General features: G+C 37.2%; 2 protein-coding genes across 2 annotated transcripts in view; one reads left to right on the top strand and one right to left on the bottom strand.

Annotated features, from left to right (window-relative positions):
• LOC145977761 (ras-related protein Rab-32-like) overlaps positions 1–5,504 on the top strand; it is a 58,165-nt gene extending 52,661 nt beyond the window's left edge. Inside the window, exon 5 of the mRNA XM_083110030.1 lies at positions 58–5,504. Within this exon, the coding sequence (XP_082966156.1) occupies positions 58–165 (108 nt within the window). The 3' untranslated portion in view covers positions 166–5,504. The remainder of the gene's footprint in view (positions 1–57) is intronic.
• A 6,699-nt stretch (positions 5,505–12,203) lies between these two features.
• Positions 12,204–20,196, bottom strand: LOC146005510 (sialate O-acetylesterase-like). Its single transcript, XM_083144755.1, has 4 exons — positions 20,015–20,196; positions 19,830–19,926; positions 18,417–18,500; positions 12,204–12,578 (listed from the first exon to the last, which is right to left on the bottom strand). Exons 1-4 carry the CDS (start codon positions 20,194–20,196, stop codon positions 12,378–12,380), a joined length of 564 nt encoding a protein of 187 aa, XP_083000881.1. The 3' UTR covers positions 12,204–12,377.
• Between the last annotated feature and the right edge of the window lie 5,321 nt (positions 20,197–25,517).

The following is a 25,517-nucleotide window of genomic DNA, read 5'->3' as shown; positions in this document are numbered from 1 at the left end:
CCATAACATGAAGAATCCAAATTTCGAAATGACAGTTTCCACTAACTTTTCTTTCAGATATTACAGAACGACAAAATGGTCCGCAACGATGAACGGGATGCTGATAGAATTGCATTGGATGGCCATGTCGCACGGGATCAGGTGCAGAAGTCATGCATATGCTGACATATTGTGTGTCATCTCAGTCCATAAGCCCATGAATGTATTCATAAACCTGGCTTTTTTATTCTAGGCACTTGTGTGCCTTTGCTACTTGATCAATTTTGCAGTAGTAGACATGTAAGACTAGAACTGATGGAAGGCATTATGTGGTGGAAGTACAAAAATTGAATGCATATCTGCAAAATTCATACTCTGTAGCCATTTATTTCTAAAACTCTCAGATCATGTAGGGGTTAATTGTTCATATGATTATTTTTAATTGAATTTCTTATTATGTACCAGTAGTTGTTTTTGTAATTTATTCCAAGTTGCGGAACAAATATGAGCAACACTGTTTGCAACAGTTTTTAAATCTGTGAACTCTTTTTACTAATGCGTTCAAATTCCCAGTTGAAAACCAGTTGACAGTAAGCAAGGAAATAGAATCAAGTGATCTTTTCTTACGTCAGTGATTTTTGTTAAATGTAAATTAATGGTTTATGTTTTTTTCTCAATATATGCAAATGCATTGCAGCAGAGTTCGATTTGAATGCACTGAAAACTTCTCTGCCTTTCCATTTTTTAATTAAATTTAGGTGATTATAAAATTGTCTTTTATTACCCATATTAAAACCATGAAATATTTGGAAATATCAAAAGTTATAAATAAGCAACTAATTACAAGATGTTTTTACTTAGACTTTTATAACTTTAAATTTTTAAAAAATCTTCTCAACAATTCATTTTGCAAGTCCCATGAAGATTTCATGCAGGAAGATTTTTCTCTGCAGCATGAAGTGTAACAAATTGAACACTGCCAACACTGTAATGTATGAATAATGTGTGTGTACTTTTTGAGAAGTAGAAAGGTGGAATTGTACATATCACAGATTTTAGTGAAAATTTTGAGCTGATTTATTTTGTGTGAACACAATAGTCATGAAGTGTATAGAGCTATATTTTTCTGCAAATTTGTATGTATTATTATTTTTGTGCTTTTTTGGAACTTTGATGATAATTGCAAATGTTAATTGCCTTCACTATGTATACATATTTGAATTTTACTCTTTCTACCATGTGATGTAGAGAACCTTGTGAACTATGTGTTAAGCATTCTAAATAAATCGTAATAATAGTGATGATGATAATTTGCAGTGTTTTTTGTGAAGGATTGTCCTCGCCAGAATGTAAGTGGGTAAAGTTACTATTGACTTGTTGTAACTTAACAGGTTATTTCTTATTTTATGTAACATGTTCTTGTTTGACAGCTGGATACCATTTGTTAACAATTTGTCCCCTTCTAGTAATTTTTATGTTCAAGCTGTTTGATACATGTGGTTATTTTGCCAGATAGATTTTTACATGAACTTTGCTTGCTTGTTTAATGAAACCACAACTTTTCTTTTTGGTAGTTAGTTAACTCACAGCAGTTGAAATGAACAAATATTTGTTTTGTAAATTACAAAGAAGCAATTGTACATTTACTATATACACAGTAATTTATTTTAAAGACTATATTATAGTTTAAAGCACCCTTAAATAATTGTACTTACAAAATCATAAGTTATTAGCCATAACAAATGTATGACTAGTTTGTTACAAACCTAAGCATATCTGACTTACAGAATACTTTCTAGACATTTGATATCTCAAATGCGATACTTATACCACAGCATATCCTGTGTCTGAGAATATTTGATAGGAGATGAAAAAGTAATAATTTTTAGGATCAATTTTTGTAAAGATTTTTGACTTGCTACTACTGTAAAATTTATGACCTGAACAGGAAATATTTTTTTCTGTAACAACACAAATTCAAAACATACATTACAGTTGCAACTAATTCTGAGTACAAATAGTCAATCTTTGATCACGAGCACAATTTTACTCTGTACCATTGCAGTGTGAGTGTTCTGTGCGTATGAGTATCCATTTGAGAATACCATGTACTATACACCAATTGTGACTGACATCATTATTATATTATTTCTTCTCATATATATCTGTTATTTAATTTTGGCTAGTCAAATGGAAAGTTTTCACTCTTTTCTCCAGATGGAATAAACATTCATATAATGCTGATGAATTTGTGCTTTCCATTTTTTATTGTAAATACAAAAATAGATGGCAGGAACAAAATGATGGCAAGTATCATGAAATTTGGTGTTTCGTTGTAGCAATATATGAAAGTGGAAGGGTATAGAAGAGAATAATACTTGTAACTATGAAATGGGAAGCTAAAAGTGTATAGCATTTGTTTTACATGACACACACATAACCTATATATAGAGAGAGGGATAGAGAAAATTAAAGTTTATGTAGTGGAATTGTGTAATATTTAGCTGTAGACTGGCAGGATAAGGTCAAATCAATTACAGTGTGTAACACAATTTATTTGAAATTCGAAACCAGTGTTAACAGGAAGGAGACATTGTAGAAATGCTTCTGTAGATAGAAATGTGCTCATTATATTTTGAAATGAATTTCATTGTCTTGTGAGGCGATTGATATAGTTTCTAACAAAAGATTTTTGTTCATTGATGGATGTTGCATTTAACTCTATTTTTAAAACTTCTCACTTTAGTCCAGTGTCCGTCCAGTTATGTTATAGTTCAATATGTCCAGAACTTTGTAGCTGTGAAGAAAAGTGGAACAATAAGAAATAATTTTGACAATGAAGAAAGGAGCAACATATGTTTTGTATCACTGTGAATTGCATAACTACATAAGTTCCAGTATATTTGTATAGGAAAGTTAAATATATATCGAAAGATTTGTCATGCCAGCAATCAATATAGCTCATGATCGTAAATACATTTGCTTGTTCATGTTTCATACTGTGTGACAACAAATTCATGAATTTTCATGGGATTCCACTCACTGGCAAGTTAAATTTCAAGTTTTGATGCCATGTAGAGAATATGGTTCGTACTCCTGACACAAGAAATGTTTCTTTCTCGTATGAGGCTTGGTGTGGGAATAAATAGAAAATAGCCAAGCGTGTGTGATGAGTTAAAACTGGTGAATATTTTATTCGTTGCTAATGGAAATGAAGATACTTAAAATTTAAAATGATTTGATTTTACTTTAGTACTTTTAAAGTTCCCATGATCATTTACTCCATATCTTGGCATTAGTTAGTCATGTATTTTTAAAAAGTTGATTTGAGGCTTAACAAATTTGGTGTGGTGGAAAACTTCTAGAAATAAGCATTTAGTAGCATCGTTCATGTTTGTACCGTAAACTCATCCTAAACAAACACTCATTTCTCAAACAATTCAGAAGGCCTATGGTTAAATATATATCAAAAGTGATTTTTTATTATTATTGTTCAGGTGTTGCGGGCCATGTGTTTTACATTGAAAGCAATTTGGCGTTGAGACTATCATGTTACATACAGTGCTTTTTTATGTGTAAAAATTTATAGTAACTCTGTGCCTATGCTTGTGGAACAATTTCAAATTATCTGTACAGTTACGATTTATAGAAGTAATTGACAAGAAAATTTTGCTTGTATTATGTGTATGGCATTTGAGATAACTATTGGAAGTAAAATATCCATAGCAGAGAAATGAACGATTTTTGAGGGTTGTGCAAACTTCGTTGCAGTTAACAAACCTGATGTATTACAAAATCCATTAAGAATCAACATGTCCGATGAACTGAAAGTGTTCAATCCCAGGTGCAGTAACAGAAATTCCAATATAATGAGTAATTTTAAGACCATGTAGCATTCCATGTTTGTATTATTACAAGAATATTCCTCTGAAATGAAAATGCAAATTCTCAAACATGTTAGCCATTTCTAGTCTTAAAAGAAACATGTCATGAATGTAGTACTCCTCTTGTGAAAGTTCTGAAGCCCTGATTAAAGTGTTATTGACAGGCATTAATTCCAGCAAGAAAATATTAAATGCACACATGTCTCAATTTTGTAACATACTTGAATAACAAAATGTCTAAATAGTCAATCAGTAGCAACCATGTTTCTGCAGCTGGTAAAAAATCAGGATCATTTTTCATTTTCATTCCAAATTCTTTACAGTTGGCAAAATTTTAATTACATAGGTGTAGCAATTTTTTTAAAAAAATCAAAGTGGGAACAACATGGTACTCATTAATTGGCAGTGTCAGGTAATGAGAATTTCTTTGCAATTTTTTGTACAAGTGTAGTTTTTAAAAATTTCTCCAATGTTATTTTTTACATGTCAGCTATAAACTTCAACTTTAATTTTAATTTATTAGTCATATTCATAATCTAATAAAAAGAGATTATGTATCTTTCTTGGATACAGAGTGTAACATCCTAACTTTTTAGGAACAATAAGATTGAAGTAGTGTAAATGTGACTCTTTTGCAGGAAGGTAGGAAGTTAAAGGCTACAGATAAAATAGGAATCTGTAAGCTGGTTATATAAACTTCGCAGAAGATTCTAAAAGGAGGAGTTTGTAAAAACATTTTTCAGTCTTGTGGCAAGTAAGTCTACTTCAGTGTTATGCAGCTGCTCGTGAAGGCTGGTGTTATTGTGTTATTTTGTTGAAACGCAAAAGGATTTTAAACTCTCTACCATGCTAAGGTACTAATCTCCCCTTATAAAGTTACACCATTGCATGTAGTAACCTCAATGATTGTGAAGAACTTTAAGAAGTGATTTCTCTCAAATTTTGTGGAAGAATTATGAGCATTCTATAGAAATTAGTTATGTAAGTAAATTGAAAAAGATAAAAATTGTAGCTGAAAAGTAATGTTTAATTTCCATATAAAAACCTTGAGAACCCACACACTAATGTTTTACTAGAAAAAAGTTGTAAAAAATTTAATAACTTTCATTTTGATCTCTCACATTCTAAATATTCCAAACTTGAAGGTTGTGAACTTCGAAATTCCAAAATGAAAATGAAGGTAATTGTGAAGTTATTTAAAAATGCAGGAGCACTGTGAACATGAAGTCAGTAGAATGTATAATTTTTTAAGGTGTAAATATTTATTTGTTTACATAACTGCAGTGTGTTCATGTGCAATATAAAAACAATGCTTTATAAACTGTAATGTGAAAAATAAAGCTTTCAGTTTAGGTGTCATGAGAACTGCTGAGTAAGTGCCATGTCCAAGATTGCATTCCGTGATTCTAGGAACCAATGTATTGTGAACAATGTCCATAGTGCTGTAAAGTACAACTGTCCAATCTAAGAAATTATTTGAATGAGCAATATATTCTATGTGTGCTATGAATTTTTATGTTTGTACATGTGCCATATGTAATACAATCCTATACTATGAATATATTTCATAATGTGTGTATATTTTATACTTAGTGTTGCTAGATGCATGTAGATTTGGATATCATTGAATATAATAATTAGTCAGCATGTTGTGGCTTTTATTTCGATGTAACTATGTGCCAGTGGTTCTCAAATTTTCAAACAACAGAACCCTTTTCACTCAAAGATGAGGCTGTTCGTAGGAATTTCTTAATTGCACAGACTGTGGCATAGGGATGCGACAACCCCATTCACTACAGGTAGTCAACCAACAGAGTAACATGGTCAAAATTTTGCTCACTCTGAATTTAGAGCTGTCCTGTCATGGCTCTATGAGCATCCCACAATTAGCAGAGATGGGATAGATTTGGTGGACTACTGTGTGGTTCTCCCTTCATATTGGAGGTTAGGCATAGAGCTGACAACTCTGCACTGTAAGAAAATTATGTCAAAAAACAGAAACATGAGGCCATGGATGTTCCCAAAGTAAAATATTCCGGAGGTAAAAATAGTCCCCCATTCGGATCTCTGGGCGATGACTACTTTGGATGGTGAGAGACCTGCAGGAAGGCCAAGACGAAGATGGAGGGATAACGTTGAGATGGACCTCAAGGAAATCGGTAAGGATGGAAAAGATTGGATTGATCTTACCCAGGATAGGGACAGATGGAAGCCTTGTGTTGCTGCAGTCATAAACCTTCGGGTTTAAGAATGCTAGAGAATTGGTTAGTTAATGGCACAGTCAGGAGTTTTGCTTCCAGCAGCACTTTTTCCTTTCTTCCCAGTGTACATTCTGCTATTGTAGTGTCTTTGACTTTTGTCTTTTTCTGGTTTTGAAGGGCCTGGCACTGGATCCGAAACATTGCTGTGGAGCTTCCTTGCGTAAGAATTAAAATGTTCCAGTCTTGAACCACCCGTCCATGGCAAATGTTCAACACCATGACAGTCGTGCAGACTTACAATTCAACACTTTCTCCGAATCAACTGAAGCCAAATGAACTGAAGAAACTGGAGTAAATGTGGTGCAATCATGTGTTGTAAATAGGGATGGACAATATCATAAATTAGATGTTGCAATATATCATCAATAAAGTATCATCACGGATGATACGATACCATACAATATTTTTCCTGTATTGTGGCCATATAATAAAGGTTGCAAAATATGTTGGTTACTGGCCTGCACGGAAAATCAGATATTCGTCATTCTGGCTGACTACTTACTCTCTATCCTGCGCAAGTAGTGACTTGAGCTTTCTCCGCCAATGAACTCGTGAGGGAGGAAGTGAATCTGGCTATCAGTCATTTGAATAAGTGCACACTGCTTTGCTCCGCCAACTCTCAATCTCCCCCTTCTCTACAGATATCCACGACCTGCTTCACAGAGTCTCTGGACAGAGTATATGTACGAGAGGCAGAAATAAATGTTCCACACGTTAGGCTTGTTCCCTTGCCTGAACCACGGCTTCGACTGGCACTCAAGTCAAACAATATATATCGCCAACATGATATATATCGTGGAGATGATACGTATCACCAACATGATATATATTGTGGCCACTATATATATATCCAAAATATCATGATATGTATTGCCAGCACTATACATATCGTCAAAATATCGTGATGATATATCATCTAGTTGATATCATCTGGATTATATTTTTTCAATATTGCGATATATCGTCTAGAGCAGGGGTTCCCAAACTTTTTCGTTCAACTGTGCCCTTAGTGTTTTTTAAGACATTTCCGTGGCTCTCAAGTCAGAATATAGGCCTATCTAACACTTGCAATGCTCAGTTAGTGATGTTAGTTTGCTTGCCTGAAGTTAAAAAATAAACACATATTTCAAATTCAGAAACATTTTATGTAAAAAGTACTAAATAAGCACATATTTGGAACAATCATATCGTTTCACTGAAAATATTGGAACATTTTGCAGCACCCTGTAAGCCAGCCATGGTGCCACGGCGCACACTTTGGGAACCACTGGTCTAGACGATATATTGCCAAACACTAGTTGTAAATTCCACAATCGAGCATCAATAAACGGTGTCTTAGAAATGCTGCTTTGTAGCAGTTTATTATTTAAGAAGCGCTTTCATTGCACTAAAATGTGGCAGTGACCTCACACTTTCAGCAGCAATATGATAGGTCACGATACATTTTGCCTGCTAAGTTGTGGCAGGGATGTTTGAAACTAGTCGCTGGGGTGACTTTGCAAGTATGAAAATGTGACAAGGGATTTTTCACAGAAAGCATCACGGAAACGCTATAGAGCTCCAGGGTCGTGTGGGACTCACTTTGAGAATCGCTGCCAAATGCTGATGCAAGTAACATACTCCCTATATATATTTTTGCATAACTCAAGAGCCCAAACACCTCTCTGATGGCATCATCACCTTATAATCGAGGGTTCGGTACCTGGTGGAGGTACAAGTATTTTGGATTCCACTTTAAACTGTAAGTCCAGTGCCAACTTTCCTTCCTGCACACAAAGTGGACTTGAAACTCAAAATGAAGAGGCCATTATGAATCCTTTATCTTCGCTAAAACAGTGGCTGCATAATCTAGAAAGATAGAGATGCCCAGGTCACTGTTGCAGCTGGTCTCAATACTGGATAGAGGAGGAAGATGATTAGCACTGATTAGATATCTGGTGGTCATAATTGAAGTTCCCTATTTAGAGCCCTATGGAACCCATTCGAAGCAACGGATTGTGGTGAACTTGGTATTGTATAAAACCCCTAGGTTTTATGAGATCAAACTTAGGCTGTGCCAGCCTAAAGCAACTTGACTATACGAGATGTACCTTTTATAAACACGCTTCCAAAAGTTAAGCACGCGATGGTAAAATCAACAAAAATGGAAAAGTAAAGCATTGATTAACACAAAATTGCACATGAAGGTAGCAAATGTGCTTATGCATTAAAGAAAAGAATTGTGTACAAAGATGAAAAAAGAAATATTTACTTTTCGTAAGTTAAATGATGACGTCACATTTGGGTCATTAACATAATGATGTTTAAAGGCAAACAAACCAAACAAAACTTACAGTAATATGGTATGCGACCACCCCGGACCTTCACACAAACTTTACAACAATTTTCCTTGCTTTCTACAAGGTGATCAACCATCGCAGATCCGAGCAATAGCCATTCCTCCATTAGGGCAGTTTCCAACTCTCTCAGACTATCTGGAGGAGGTAAACGTGCAGAGGGCACCCAAAGGTTTTCAATGGGATTAAGGTCGGGGGAATACGCCGGCCACTCCATACGAGAAATGCCCTCACTTTCCAGGTACTCATCAACGATGTTGGCACGACGGGGATGGGCATTATCATCCATAAGGAGGAAATCAGGACCAACTGCTGCAGCGTAGAGTCTCACAATGGGGTCTAGGACTTCATCCCGATACTGCACAGCCGTAGCAGAACCACCTTTAAAGTGCAGCTTGGTGTGATATTCCATTGAAATTCCAGCCCACACCATGATGCTGCCACCTCTGAATGTGTGTTGTTCTATGATGTTCTTGGCCTGATTGCGTGTGCTTTGTTCTTTCCAGACCCTTACATGCTTATCTGATTCCAGGGCAAATCTGGACTCGTCCGTGAACAGGACGTTGCACCAATCTGAGACAGTCCAATTGACATGTTGATGACCGACACCACTTTAATCTTGCCCCTCTGGCTTGGACGGTTAGTGCAACACAAACACATCGTACTCGGGCGTACAATCCCTTCATGCGGTGCCTTCGGCGCACAGTACTGGCAGATATTGTCTTACCAAGTGCCGCTGCAACCATGGATGTAACAGTTGTGGAGGTCGCTCGTTGATTACGCTTGGCTACTGTAGCAATATACCGATCATGAGAGGGGGCAGTAACCCTTGGACAACCGGGCACAGGTCTCCGGACAACTGTTTGACTTGTTTGGAATTGTTTCCATAATCGAGAAATTACCGAATGATCAATGCCAAAGAAAATAGCGACATCTTTGATTGACTGTCCTGCTTCAATGCATCCAACATCACACCAGCACTCACTATCTGTCATTTGTCTTCTTTCAGTCATAGAAACATGAATATTATTAAAAATAATCCTACAAAAGTTATAAACATTTCCTATCAGCTTTTAAATGCACCTCAAATCCTCGCTTTTATGCTATTTCAAGAGTACAGATTAAGCACCTAGGTACAGATGATTCACTCTCTACTTACAAAAAGGAAGCTACACACAAAAACTGACATCTACATCTGCAGCAACTTTCAGCCACCAAATTCAAATACGCTTTCGAAAATTTGCATTGCATGCTTAACTTTTGGAAGGCAGCATATGTAAGGGGATTCACCCCTGAGAAATAAGGAGAACACTTTAACATTCAATATTTAACACTTCGATTGACTGGTCTGGCAGGGTTGTCATGACAATAACGGAAAAGGATGTTTGTTTACCTGTAGTTCTGGAAGTGCACATCATCTCCGGCGGTTCTGATGTGCAGGCACGGTCCCTGAAATGAAACTTTGATAGCGCACCACTCCTCGCTGTAACTCTTTTGATAATCAGACTATAAATTAAAGGCAAGAACTGTTCACTTGATAACTTTCTGATTACAACTGGGGCTGAGATCTGGTCTCGCGATCCATTTAAGGGGGATTCAAATTTCCGATCATTAAAGCCATTGAGCGAGTTCCGTCCTGCCGTTAACTGTGCTTTTTGCATAAGACTAATGTTACGTTATTTCGACCGAGTCCCGTGTCAGCGGAGTTTCAAAGATCCGCTGAAGGTCGCCGGTTTAATATGCTTGTAGCAAGTTACTTGCAACGCTTCAGCCGGACCCCTTGGCGAAGTGATTAGTCTATTGTGCTGTGATGCCAGGGGTCCCAGGTTCGAGTCATGCCTTTGGCGTGATACGGTATAGAGGCAATGGAGATAAAAGGGTAGTGAGGAAAAATACATTTTCACCAGGAAGTGGCAATGTAAGGTAAAGGTAAAGTTCCCCATGCATATAGCACCGTGCCATGAAGGCACATTTTAGGGAATGTGGGGATAGGGCCCCACACCTTCCCGATCTCTGCCAGTTTGGAGGTGATTTGATCAGCACCACACTCATGGGAATCGAACCTGAGTCTCCCGCATGACAGTCAGACTAGACCACCATGGCTCTACCAAGGGGCAATGTGGCTATGACTTCCAAAACCAGTAGTTGGACATGCAAACTTTATTTTTAGTTTGTGAGTACAGCAGTGTTCAATATGCACACTGTCAATGTGATGTGATTGATCCTTTGGAAGCGTAAGACAGTGTAATCAATGATTCAGTTGCAGGATGTTGTTCACTGTGCCACATTTCCACTTTGTTGTGAAAATTTGAACTTCTTTTTTTACATTCCAGTTCACTTCCCTACGGTCTCCATAGCCTCTATACCAAGTTTTACCATAATCCAATGCTTCGAAAGGGCTCTGAGTAAGGGAATATTAATTTTAACCACTTGGCATAAGTACTACAATGGGTATACCATCTACTCCAAGACCCAGTAAATCCTATTCATGAATGGGAAACAGCAACTTCTTGTCAAAATGAATGGTAGCCCTAACAGAAGACCTGGTCCTCCAGGTTGAGGGTTTGTCATGGGACTGCCAATCTTACACTTGAAAAATTCCAGAAAGCATGCAACAGCCTCAGATGGATAATAAGGATATACAAATTGAAAGCAACAGAAGGAAACAAAAGAGACGTGATAATGACAACCTGGAATGTAAGAACAAGGAGACAAGATGGAAAAAATGAAAGTTATCGCCAACAAAATGTTGAAATATAACATAGATTAATAGTTCACAAAGACAGACATTGGCAAGGACAAGGAAGAATTGATAAATCTCCAGATACAATTATCCTAGGTACAAAAACAGAATGGTTTGGAACTGGATTCCTAATGAATGTTTGACGTAATATGAAGCAGTAAATGACAGGATATGCAAAAATTGAATTATGGGAAAGTTTAGAAAAACAGTAGCCAATACTAAACCAAACTTTAGTGCTAACACAAGAAATGCACACATTTACTAAACACCACTTTCAAAGCAAGTACCTTGGGCAACGACACACTTCTGCCGTCACTTAGCAAGACAGTCCTGCGGGACATTTATGGTGGAGACCTCTTGCAGAATGTGCATTATTGATGGCTTCATCTTTTCTGCCGAGATGAACTCGCACCAATTGATCATGTTTTTCAGCTTGGGAAACTGGGAGTAATCAGCTGCTGCAAGGTCAGGTGAGTACAGAGGCTGTGGTATTGTGTGAATATTCTTTATATTATTATGTTTTAAAGCTAATATTAGAGAGAGAAACAGTTTCAGCAATAATGAAAAAAAATTAACTGCATGAAAACTAAACCTATTGTAAAAGCTGATGTAATTTAAAAGGTAGTTACCAAAAACAAGTGAAATGCAAGAAAACACTCGATAAAACATACATAATCATGCTGCCCTGTCTGTGGGTCCAGGCGTCAGAACGTCTGGATCTTTAATAATACAGTTTGCAGTGTTTATTATTTATGAACAATGTTGAGGAACTACTTTTATATTATCACAGAAAATTACTTTGTTCACACTACTTTGGAATTACTGTTTTAAATCAAATCCTTATAAGTTTGTTGGTCTCAAACTATGTTATGAATATAAGGTTATAACACAATGAAAGAGACAAAAAAATGTTTAATCATTCCCTTTATTATGTTACTGATATATTTTAAATTAAATTAATATGTCATTTTGCTCTACTTGAAAGAAAAATACAATTTGTGTGCACACATGTCTTGTCTACATATATCCTACAATAAAATATTAGAAAACCCAAAATAACTAATGGATTATTCAGCTAATGAAGGATTCAGAGAGATAAAATGCTTTTTTTTATCATATCGTGTTAGACAATTTGAATAGTTGACGGTGTGATTATTCATTCTGTGTTCCAAAACTACAGATCCCATATCCATGTAGCTGCTGGCAGGTTGTATTGGTCATCAGAGTAGATGGCACACTGCTTGTATGCACAGGGTGTTTCTTTCCATACATAAGCTAGTCGTGCTGCATCAGGGCAGGAAGTTAAATCGACAGTTACTGAGTTGGAAGAATAGCTGCTAATGGGCACGTCAATATGAGAATCTCCGCAATACACCTGGGAAGTAGATAAAGCAGGATAATAATGGTAGGTGTTCCCTGAAATGTGACATTTTATGAGCCAAAAAAGAAAGCATTATGTATTACATAAAAGAATTATTTAAATTCATTCGCATAAACATTCTAAATTTTAAATCATTATTGGATGGTGTATTTGTGACAGTAGCATTGGAAGCAGGCACGTACCTAGAAATATATTTGAAGGAGTGGTTCAAACCAAGTATCTCAGGAATAATAATAATAATAATAATAATAATAATAACATATGAATTAAAATAATTATGTTAATTTAAATAAATACTAATTTAAATACATAAAATTAATGAATGTATTATTACACCAATAGGTGCAAAGAACATAAGGTCAAAGAGATGAAGAATTGAATATTTATTGAATAATGAAAGAGGATGTTAGATCCAGTTGATAAAATGTACAGTTCCTGATTAATATTTTATGCACATTATCATAAATAGTAGCGTGCAAGCATAAATCTTTGTTACTGTCCTTCACAGCCATGTGATGATCACAATATAATCCTTGCCTTACAATAAATTCAGAGGTTGATTGATAGATTGATTTGGTGATTTAAGTCCACTTTATACACAGTAAGGCTAATCGGGACTGGACCTACAGTTTAAAGTGTGATCTGAACCACTATGTACCACAGTTTCCCCATGTGCCTTCGCGTGTAACTAAAATTTTAATTTTTATTATTATCTTTTTTTGGTTGCTTTTATATCTATTATTAGTTTTATCATCGACCACTTTCATAGCAATGAAGTTTGATTTTTATTTAATATTTCTATCTATTCATGGTGCCATGGATAAACAACAACATCTTATTGTATGCGTGAAAATAAATGAAAAATACACATTTATAAACATTTGTAAACAAAGACACAAACATAGTATGTAAGAACCTTACTATTGTACAAGATAAAATAAATAAATAGAATAAAAATGTTTAAACTAACTAACTAACTCTCTAGTCTTCTTAAACCCGAAGGTTCATGGCTGCAGCAACACAAGTCTTCCATCTGTCCCTATCCTGAGCAAGATCTAAATACTCTTTTCCATCCCTACCAATTTCCCTTAGGTCCATCTCAACGTTATCCCTCCATCTTCGTCTTGGCCTTCCTACAGGTCTCTTACTATCAGGTTTCCCAACAAGAATCCTGTAATCTCTTCTTTCCTCTCCCATTCGTGCCACATGGCCTGCCCACCTAAGTCTTCTTGATTAACCATTCTAATAATATCTGGACATGAATACAAATTATGTAGTTCTACATTATGTAACCTCAGGCCCGTAGCTAGAATTGATCTCCAGGGGGGGGGGGGGCTCATGGGTTATCAGGGGGGGCTTTGTAAACCAAGTCCATTTTTCAAAAGTTTTAACAGTATTAAATGAAGGTAAACTGTGTGGAGGGAGGGGGTCATTATATCAGCGGCGGCTCAAAGGGCAGAGCCACCGTGTCGTGGCACTACCCTCAGAAGAAACGCATACCTTGCCAAAGTATTGTTAAATTAATACATTTACAATTTACAGACAAGGAGTTTTCGAATCTCGCAATCGGTCAAGCTCTTGGCTGGATAGACTTGGGTCAAGCAGACGACCGTCCCAACCTACACGCTGCATCGCCAGCTGTTTCGTACTCTCTCGAGGCCCGAGCCCTCCTAGAGCTGGCCTGACAAGTTGACACATGAGCAGAGGGTGGAAGAAGTCTCAGTTGGAAACAAGGGAGGAGAGGGGGATAGCCATGCTGGTCATGAGACACCAGCCGAGCCTGTGTTCGGTTGGCGCGACGAATGACATAGTTGTCACCTTTGGAGATAAGTCGCTAAATGTGACTGATTTGTAAGACCCATTGGGAACCAATTCGTCAGATAGGTACTATCTACTTTTCTGCATACTTTTGGAAAAACAAACGTAGTATTTAGCCAAAGTTAAATGAACAATTAGATATAAGATAGATGCATCTAAAAGGCCATCCAGACATTTATATTTTTTAGATAGCAAAAAATCCTATGGTGATGCGAGTTTCCTTTGACATTTCGACAATTTATTTTAAAATATGTCTAGGATATTTTCGACGTCCAGTTGGAATACATGTGCATGGGGGAGGAGAAGGTGAGAGGATTTATTTTTCCCTTTCTCTTGTAATTGTTGTGTCTTTAGGGAAGTGTCCTGTAGTGTATAAAAGATAGGTTAGTGAGTGAAAACGAATCGGATTAGTGCGTTATCCGCACACTGTTTTCCACGTTACCAAAGGAGGATAAATTAAAAGCTAAACATCTTGACCAGTGGCGCAACCACAAGGAGGAGGGGGGGGCATTGCAGAGGGTTTTTTCTTCGATTTTTTGATCACATTGGCACTACCCATCATAGTAGCCGTGGGCCGCCACTGCATTATATTATTATAAAACATAAAATTTAGAAATGTCATGCATGTCTAAAATATCTATTGAAGTGTTAATTGACTGCTACTGACATCATCCCTTAATACACACTCCATACTATTTTCGATGATACAGGTATTTATATCATACAAGTAGAAATGTACAATATTCACTTCAATCATAGTGCCTACCCTACCCAGGCCGAAGCAATAAAACTCCCCTTCATTCCCAAAATTCTGTTGTCATTTGATGCAGCTGTGGAAGAAATGTGGATGATGACGTTAAAAGTCACAGATATTTGTCAAACGAGAGGCTGCAACAGGGGCAGGGAAGTTACAGATAAAGAATCTCCCCTTTGAAAGAACTTTCTAAAGTCTAGAGAATCTTCTAACACTTGCCGCACCTTTGACTTCTGCTCACAAACAAGATGAACAAATGTAATAGGTGCTGTTCATGTTCTGTGAATTTATCCTGGTGAACTTCTGAACAAAATAATATATGCTGTCTATATTCACTCTTCACCTCAAAGAAATTAGAAAACACAATAGTTTTACCTAATGTCAAAGGGGCTGGTGTCAGTGCCAGGGGTGGCTGGCAGACCTGCCGGGGATGGGGGGGGGGGGGGGTGGCAGCTCAGCCCCTCCTGGCTACGGGCCTGTGTAACCTTCTCCACTCACCTGTCTCCTCATCCGTTTTAGGTCCAAATATTTTCCTAAGGATCTTATTTTCAAATACTCTCAATTTGTGTTCCTCTTTCAATGTAAGGGACCAAGTTTTACATCCATATAATAATACAGGCAAAATTACTGTTTTGTATATTTTAACTTTTAGATTCTTAGATATTAAACAAGAAGACAAAAGTTTATGAAGAGAAAAATAACATGGACTTCCTGAATTAAGCCTACTTTTTATTTCCTCTTTAATATAATTTTCATTTGTTAGTATTACTCCTAAGTACAGTACTTGAATTTGGAAACTGGTTCGAACGAGTTGTTATCAATAATTAGATTTTGATTATTACCTAACACTTGGTTTTGGCCCGTAAGCACATATTTAGTTTTCTCTTTGCTAACTTCCAAACCCATCTCTTTAGCTGCTTTGAAAAATATTTTAGCATTATTCTTAATTGTATTTATATCATCCCGTAATAAGTCTACATCATCTGCATATGCTAGCAACTTAGTCACACCGTTTAATTTTTGTCCTTCGTTAGTTTCTTTTACCTTCCTAACAGCATATTCTAAGGCAAAATTAAAAAGCAATGGAGATAATGCATCTCCTTGTTTTAACCCATCATGAATTGTAAATTTGTCAGTCAGACACATTAATAATAAAAAATTTAAACTAAAAGATACAAATGTATTACGTAAGAACAACAACTTACTATTGTATGAGTGCAAAGAAATAAAAAATAAACATTTGTCAACATTTGAAAACTCAAAGACACAAACAGAGTATAAAAGAATATTATTATTTCACAAGCAAAAATAAATAAAAAATAAAGATTTGTATATTGAAAGACACAAATAAAGAATGTAAGAACATGTCTAAATGAAAGTATTGACTTATAAATGTAAAACAAGCAAATTTTTAAACAAAAAATGGCTGGGGTAACAAAGTCCCCACGTGCCCACTCATATTACAAAAAATGTAGGGTTAAGTCCACTGTATGGATATATAGCATAATCAGGAGCGGATCTATGGTTTAAAGTGGGATCCAAATCGCTATATGCCTCCAGTGGGGATCGAATCTGGAACACTTGATTACGTGGTGATTGTTATCACTACGCCATTGGAGAGTCACGTGGAGGAAGTGGAGAATAAACCATATTGTTGTTGGTTATTATTATTATTATTATGTCTTATCATCTTCTGATGAACCCGATGATCTTTTTATCTTGGGAAAAATCCCCAGCCTTTCATAAATGCTAATGTGCTGCATGTATTGTATTAAAGTATTGCTTGCCTTCTTCTTTAGACCACACTTCACCACTGCTATGACTCCATCTTGCTGGAACCATGTTGTGTGGAGAATACTTTATTCTTGCAGGTCTGGCACAAGATAGTTGTAAACCATGTCCCATTATTGTTTGGCTTTGCCACAATGTGTTGAATATCATCTTAAAAATTAAGATGGCCCATCCCGAAAATGACAGTCGAAACTCTGACATCAGTTGGTTTGTATGTGCCCAGTGATGGAATAAAAATTTGCTTTATAATACATCACCCGGGCATTAAGAAATAAATCACCCTTCTCCAGAATCTAAAGAACATTTGTGCAGTAGTCTGCTAGCCATACCTCTTTAACAGCTTGCAGTTTCTACAGACGGAACTTTAAATCCAAGTTGAGAATCATAATTTGAGTACTAAAGGTAAATGCAAAGTTCCCCGTGCATATAGCACCATGCCATGCAGGCACATTTAGTGGATGTTGGGGTAGGGCCCCACATATTCTCGATCTCAGCCATTTTGGAGGTGATGTGATGAACGCCATGCTCTGGCCACCTTCACCCCGCAGGTACTCATTGATTTGAGGCTAGGTGACCCATATAGCTGCTTTATGTGGGGAGGAAAAGGCTGGAAAAATCCAACCTTAGATCCAATCGAACCCTGGTCTTCCACGTGGAAGTCATACACCATACTGACCCCACCACCCCGGCTCTGTAACACATATTCAGTATCCTTGCATAGTATGATCCTAATTGCTCTGGACTTTTCTGCAGAGCCATACAGATTTGTTGAACATTGTCAATGGTACACACTGTCTGTTTGGGTCACCCATGTTTCTGATTAGTGACTGACCTTCTTTGTCGCCACTGTTTCACCTACCAAGATATCATTCTTTAGTCTGGAATAAGGAAATGGCAATCATTTCCACGGTATAGCTCACACTGCACAGCTATAATACTTTTCCCACCCACCTAGCCCTCCACAGCCTGAATATACAAGTACAGCAGCCAATGACTCATGCCAAACTAATTGGCCTGTCATGGTTGAGTGAGGATGTGGCACCAGTATACGTTCACAACTCTAGGTTTCCCAGTTGTTATTGTATTTCTCAAGGACAACCCTATAATTGATATATTAAACTAAATTACATTAGATTCCTTTTACTACTGAGTATTTATGTCATGCATTTTTGAGGAGACTGATTTAAACATGATGAATTTTCATGTAAACTTATAATTTCATTTTTTAAAACATTCATATTGACACCATTCCCCTTCAACTTTTAAAGCAAATATATGAAGAGAAAGAAATCAACTGAAATATTTTTATGTGAAATTCTCATATCAGAAAACAATTATTCTATGTCAGCAATTCATGATGGCAAAAAAATATCTGATTTTTTAAATAACGAAATAATAATTTCTAGTGTATATGCTATTTTACATAGAGACATGGTTAAAGATTCAAAATTCAGAGTATGGGAACTTACCGAAAATCCGTCCATGTTCAGTATTTTAATTTGAGTGTCATAGGTCAATGTAACTTCATTGGTGTTTTGTGAAATATTTGTAACCTGTAAAAATAATATTATAGATTTTATATAAGATCCAAGTCTATAATAGAAAACATTTATGTTGACAGAATCCATGGTATAGTTATCAGTATATGAGACAAAAATTACAATGTATGTACTGTAGTAATTACAATGTAGTGAATATTTTACTGCTAATATACTTTAATCATGGGTAGTACAGATCATCTCCATCTAGCTAAATAATTTTAACTTTTAATTTTGATATGCCATTTTATGTGGATCACTAATGTGTTATTTTATACTCTATATTCTACCTATTATTTTATCAAAGATATTTCATATAAATGCACAGTGAAGTTGATTAACACAGATTTCAGAAATTACCTTCCTCAATAAATATGGAAAAGCTAATTACATTCAAGATGGTGGCGTTAGTTTGACATCACCAAAGAAGTTCCAAAACCAAGAACAGGGTATATTATTATTTTGCCTGAGTATGTTATATGTCAGCAGTTTCCTCTGTATGTTTAAAAGACACACACCTACTTAGCTCCATTCATTATGAATCAATGATTACTCAAACTTTCATGAGCAATGGTATAAGGTATCGTGTGCAAGTATATCTTTAGCAGAGGATGTTACACTTTGGATACTATGGCTGTGTCCGAAAGTACAAAGAGCAGACTTAAAGTACGGTGTTGTTGGAAGTGACGTCACCTAGTGCAGTTCAAAAGTGCCAATTAAAGGAGCAATCAAGAGCACAGCGTGGAGCACGCATTGTTGCAGGTTTGAATACTTTACTCGTGGACTCATTCTTCATTTGTTTGAAATCACAGAGGTAGAAAGCCAGCAAGTTGTTGGTTGAAGTTATTCTGATGTGTGGAAATGTATGTATAAGAACATTTTAAAATGCTCGCTTCCAGTCCACGACCATTCTTGGAGGACGTTCACTTGAAGTAAGGTCTTGCATCTTTTGGACATGGCATATATTGTATTCACTTATTGCACATAAAAGATTGGTACGATCAAGAATTTCTGTAGTATAAACAGTTAAATGTTTTAAAATTTAAAGACATGCAGACTTTATCGCATATCTTGAAAAAAATAAGGGAGACCATAAAAAAAATTGTGCTGATTTTGATAATTTGTAGCATTCTCTTAAAGTCATAGAAGACAGGGGCGATTCCTCCATGTAGGAAGATAGGAACTTCCTACAGTTCATTTTTAATTATTTGCAATTCTCTACTTTTTAGGAGTTTAATGCACGTTATAAAATTACAAGGCACCATCGAAGAGGCTATAAATATTAAAATAAAAGAAGACATTTCAATTAAATAAATTATGCGAAATATGTTGAAATTAGATTACCTGCGGTCCTTGAAGAGGATAATTCTTTCCATAAACAAATGTAAGTCCTGCCATTGATAATCTCTCTGCCACTGTTTGTTTATCTCGTGGATGGATGCTGAAACATACAAAGAAGAACATGACTAAATATGCACCTAAATTACAACGAGAGTCCACTAAAATCAGAGGTAAGGTTAAGAACTTACGATCCTAAAGGTGAGTCGTCATCTGTGAGGTCGTAAGCAGTTGCCATGAAGGACTGAGGCTGCAGCTCATTGGGTGCATGACCTTTGTCAGCTGTTTGGTGCCAGCGAAGCCAGGACCAGTCATCGGACACAGTGTAGCCATGAGTACCCAACTGTAAGGAATAAATATGATACTTCACCATAGTTCTATTTACTATATTAAACTTAGCCTTAAATTTTAATTATAATAAATAAAGTCTATTTAATTTCCTAAAAGGAATGTTAATCTTTCAATTTTATAAACGTTCTATGCATTCCTTTGAAATCATATTTTCATCCTGAACATTATTCATAATACAGTGTCTTTTTGCTGACTGCATAATGAATCAGGAAGAATAACATTTGAATTGGACATTAATAAATCTTTTGAAGTAATAAAACATGAACAGAAATCTGTCTTCATATTAATGAAGTTAAATGATATAATATGATATGATATGATTTATTTGCATCCAAGGACTACAATTTTGTACAAGTAGGTACATCTGTAGTATAGGACATGTCAAATAGAAATATGTGATGATAAAGTTCACACATATATTGTAGAGATATGGAGACCATTAAACCGAGAAAACCTCGTCATGTTAATATTCACACTTGTTTATTTCCTGAACTTGTCCGACCAGCGAGTGATCCCAAGAATGCGCTAACTTGTAACTTCCGTAAAACAAGGAACTGGAAAGGCAAACGCGTGGATCTAAACAGGATCTACCGCGTTCGAAAGGTTTAACAACCTTTCGACGCCTAGAATGATAAAAGCAAGCTCCTACCCGGAGCTCGCTCTCTTTTGATTCTGACACTCATCGACGCTACATGGATAACTAGTCCGATTACATTACAACACGTTACACTGCTAACTACGACGATGGAACACGGAGTTACCGCTGCCTAGCATGCTACAAGGCGCAAGGGATCGCCCGGTTTGGTGAGCTGAGGGTCGCTGGATAGAACCTTGGCAACTGTCACGATTCGGTCTGCGAGAAGCATTAGGACAAGACATCACACACATCTACCAGGTATGAACAAGCGTGAATAACCTTTTACACCAACTTTCCATATCTCTACCCTCCTAACGGAGCAGGTTCAGCCAACAGATATTATTAAGCTCTACCTAAATGTTTAAATGAAACTTCCCTGTGACCTCAGAGCCCAGGTAAAACGGGCTTACAACATGGTGGAGGTGCTTCAGGCCCTTTTTGCAATTAAGTACCCTCCTGTACGAATTGCTTTACATTAAACTAGTCTCCCTCCCCCCTCCCTCCCACTTTGGGAGCATTTTTAAAGTAAATTTTTAGTAATTCCAACTCATACTCCCACAGTACGCTTAAGATGCGTCAGACCCAGTGACAATTTTGTGTATTACCCTATGGAATACCACCCCTCTTTTCTCTTTTTATGCCGAGCCCCCCCCTTTTTCAACAAAATCTAGTTCTTCTGCATAACATGTATTCAAGCATCATTCACACAGGAATGGGAACACTTGCTTATACTTATTTGACCAGCGATATATTAATGACATAAATAACTGTATACCCATACTTTCATTTGTTCTTTGGTCAGCACGACGAACCTTCGTTTATGAATACGTCACAGATAGCATTGCACGAACACCTAGATTCCTCCCTCGACCAAATCATAGAGTTAGCAACTGCAATCACGGCAAATCCAATAAATTCACGACCTTTATCCCCAATTCCCTCCCCTCCACTAACACGGTTAAGGTCTGCTAATAGAAATTACCCTCAATTTGTCCTTGGACTAGCAACACCCGACAGAAACCGACCCCAACCCTTGGCGAGTACCCCGGCTTCCGTTTCAACTTCCTCTAACACTGTTAATAGTTCTGGTAACGTAGCTGTAGAAATTTCCACCACTAACATGGCCACCCCAATCCCCACTGCATTATACCCGGCACCATTTAGCGGAAATGACCCTAAGGACATTGACTCATTTTTCCTCAAGTTTCAAAATGTAGCACACGCCGCAGGATGGTCGGAAGCTAAGCGTAAAGAGATGTTGCCTTTATTTTTGACGGACACCACTTTAACTTATTTTCATGACATACAGAAACGTCCCAATTTTGTACACTTGACATACACCCATATCAAAGACGAGCTAAGTACGCTATTCAAGGGATTATACCTGTCAGCAGATCCCGTACAGATAATACTCCAAAGAAAACAAATAATAACCGAACCCATTCACACCTACGTTATTGCTAAAAAGGCATTAGTCCAGCAATACTTCCCGAACGCCACTGAAGAACAAACTCTCTCTTACATCATCACGGGACTGCGAGCCAAATACATTGGCTGTTTAACCAACAAGCATTTTGCTAGAACAGAAGAATTAATTGCCCACCTACAGAATTTCGAACGCCAGCAGTCATTAATTAATTCACGTATGTTGGAAGAGAAATTGGAAATAGATCAGGCAATTGCACAGGCAAGCTTACCCCAGACATTCACCCCGTCACCACTTCACAGCTGTTCGCATGCACAGGTCTATTCCCCCCTCCCCAGTAATCCACTCAACCCGAGTCAGCACTTTGTACCATACAACCAGTGTCCATCTCCTTTCATCCCACCATCGGCTCATCAAGTCCAAAGTCTACAATCCAATCCGGCTCTCGTAAATAATTCCCACACAGTGTATCAAGGAATGTTTGCTATACCGAGTTCTGATAGTGTCCGCTGCGCGGCGCCACCAGCCGTAGCCAGAGTAGAACACGCTCCAAATGCCGCCTCTGGTGATGAAATAAACAAACTCTCGTCACAAATGTCGAGCATGTCCCTCTTTTCGAACGAACAGATGAACGCAAGTTCTCTTTTTAATCTTTGCTCAAATGTGCTGGAATTTGCGAAAACGGCTAATCAAAACGCACATAACAGAGGTTTCAACAAGGGGAATACTAACTCTTCCTACAGAGGTAATTCTAGAACTAATCACAGAGGTAACTTTCGATCGAACTCTCGGGGCCAGTTCAGAGGTAATAGTAACAAGAGGTTTCAACGTCGAGATCAGGCTATTCGCGACGATGCAAATACCTCAGCCTGCAGGTTTTGCGGTCGTTATAATCACGAGAGCGACAATTGCTTTTACAAGCCACAACGAGACAGTGGTTTAAACTAAAATCGTCTTCAACTTGCAGGAACGAAATCGAAGATAATACCAGATTAGATAAAGTTCCTATAATTGAGAGAAATGGCCTATACTTTATTAATAGTAGCATACAAGGAAAACAGGTAGATTTACTTATTGACGTGGGTTCCCAAATCTCAATTTATCCTTCCCACCTTCTCCCTACTGAAAGAAAAACATACAAGGTACAATCCACAATCCAAGGTGTGTCCGGATCGAAACTGAGTGTGTCTGAAATTGTAGTTCTTCCTATCATAATTGGAAAGCGTAAATATTCGCACCCATTTAGAATAGTAGATTCAACTAACGTCCCTCCCCTTTTAGGAATGACTTTTTACGAACGCAGAGGTGCGAAATGTCGTTAAAAGACAACACAATAACTCTTTATCATTTAGGACGTACTCCTAATTATAGTATTTTAAGATCAAAGTACAAGACTCACCAGCTGTCCCATGACATATTTACCCAAATTGAAAATGCAAATGAGTATGAGGGAAAAGCTACCCTTTCAAACACAGTTCAGTTAAGTCCACGAACAGAAACTTATATCAATTTGAACATCACCACTACGACACCTAATCCACATAAGCCTGTACTTTTTACACCATCTGCTTCCCTTATGACCCAGCATCCAGTAGTCCTTCCCAATGATACAGTAAACACTCAGTCACCTGTCATTCCCAAAGACAACCCTATAGAAAAGACTAATCCACACAAGAAAAATGATGATGATGATGATGATCTATTCTTTCATCAAGTATTTCATGCACAAGCAGCAGATTTTGATATTAGTTCAGAACAACGTAAAGACCCCTATTTCAGAGACATTATTGACTTATTAGAAAACAAAGACAAACCTAGTAATCCTAAACTAGAAAAGCTTTCGTATTCTTATGTACTCAAAAATGGAGTCTTATACAGGACTAATAAAATCAAAACTGGTAATCGGGATAGACTTTGTATTCCCCATGCATTAAGAAATCAAGTTTTCGATCTTATTCATGCACACAAAATGAATGGAAGTCACCAAGGTGTACAAAAGACATATAATTTAATGCTTATGCGTTACTTTTTCCCCAATACGAAGAAATTTGTGTACGATAAGGTTCGACATTGCATCCCTTGTCAGATCTCAAAGAAACCACAAGGTTCTAAACCGCATACGCTGCAAACATTTCAACCATCCCAAATCCCTTTCCAACGAATTCATATTGACGTATGTGGTCCTTTAGTCTCTTCAAAAACGCACAAATACAAATATTTCCTATCAGTAGTCGATAGTTGTACAAGGTATGTAATTACAGCTCCTTTGGCTAATCACGATGCACAAAACATAGCAACAGCCCTAGTTGAGAAAGTCTTTTTAGTCCATGGCATCCCGGAAACGATCTATTTAGATCGTTCAACACCCAATTCAAGTTTACTCTTACGAGAGTTAGCTAATATTACAGGCGTACAACTAAAATATGTAGATACTTGTGCCCATTTCACGAATGGATTAGTTGAAAGTTAATTTAGTTACTTAAAGAAAGTTATGAGAGTCTTTGTGTTAGAAAAGAAAGCTTCGTGGTGTGACTATTTAGCTAGCGCAGCGTTCAGCCACAACGTTACAATCCATTCTGGATCCCTCCAGAGCCCGTATTTTACTTTATTTGGCTACAACCCAAGGATCTTAGCAGACGCTGTCCTTCCTTCGAACCCCGACAATGTTTCCCAGACGAATGCACAGAGACTTGAACTCCTGACCTCCATACGTAAGACCGCACATGACAACTTGAACAAGCGTTACGAACAGCAGAAAAGGTACATAGACAGCACTTCTAGACAAATACAGTACTCACCAGGACAACATGTATGGATTCTAGATGCCACTCCGACTCCAGGTGTGTCAAAAGCCTTTGCGTCCTCTTATAAGTACAAAGGAACTATTCTTCGCAAAGTTAACGAGAATTCCTACGAAGTAACTTTCATCGACGGCAGAAGTAAACAAAAGACTGACACTATTACTATTTCTAGACTTAAAGCCCGCTACGACTAGTGCCATAAAAACCCCACTAACATTCATTAACACGCCACTCCGTTGTCACTCGCTTTAGCCTCCTCGCTCCTCGTTGCGTACATTGCACATGCTAGCGTCCCATGATCCAGCATTTTCTCACGCTCATCGACTCCCCACCCCCCTCTTCCCACTTCCAGTGCTCGCACTGCATTTCTGCGTTAGAACGAACTCATTTTTTATTTTTTTTAACAAGATCAGGATTACAGAATGCTATCTCAATCGTCGGAACATTTACAATACATCTCTTGCCTAATAATTAATTTT

Source organism: Lepisma saccharinum, chromosome 23 (assembly GCF_977018435.1).
Source record: "Lepisma saccharinum chromosome 23, izLepSacc3.1, whole genome shotgun sequence".
NCBI classification, from domain to species: domain Eukaryota; kingdom Metazoa; phylum Arthropoda; class Insecta; order Zygentoma; family Lepismatidae; genus Lepisma; species Lepisma saccharinum.
Note: the sequence above shows the minus strand (reverse complement) of the source record. Positions and strands in the feature narration are given on the sequence as shown.

Coding starts and splice junctions, on each gene's coding strand:
- LOC146005510 (XM_083144755.1), bottom strand. CDS start 20,196: ATGGTGAAGTATCATATTTATTCCTTACAGTTGGGTACTCATGGCTAC. Junction 19,927..20,014: donor GACGACTCACCTTTAGGATC/GTAAGTTCTTAA, acceptor TGTATGTTTCAG/CATCCATCCACGAGATAAAC. Junction 12,579..18,416: donor TGAACATGGACGGATTTTCG/GTAAGTTCCCAT, acceptor TCTACTTCCCAG/GTGTATTGCGGAGATTCTCA.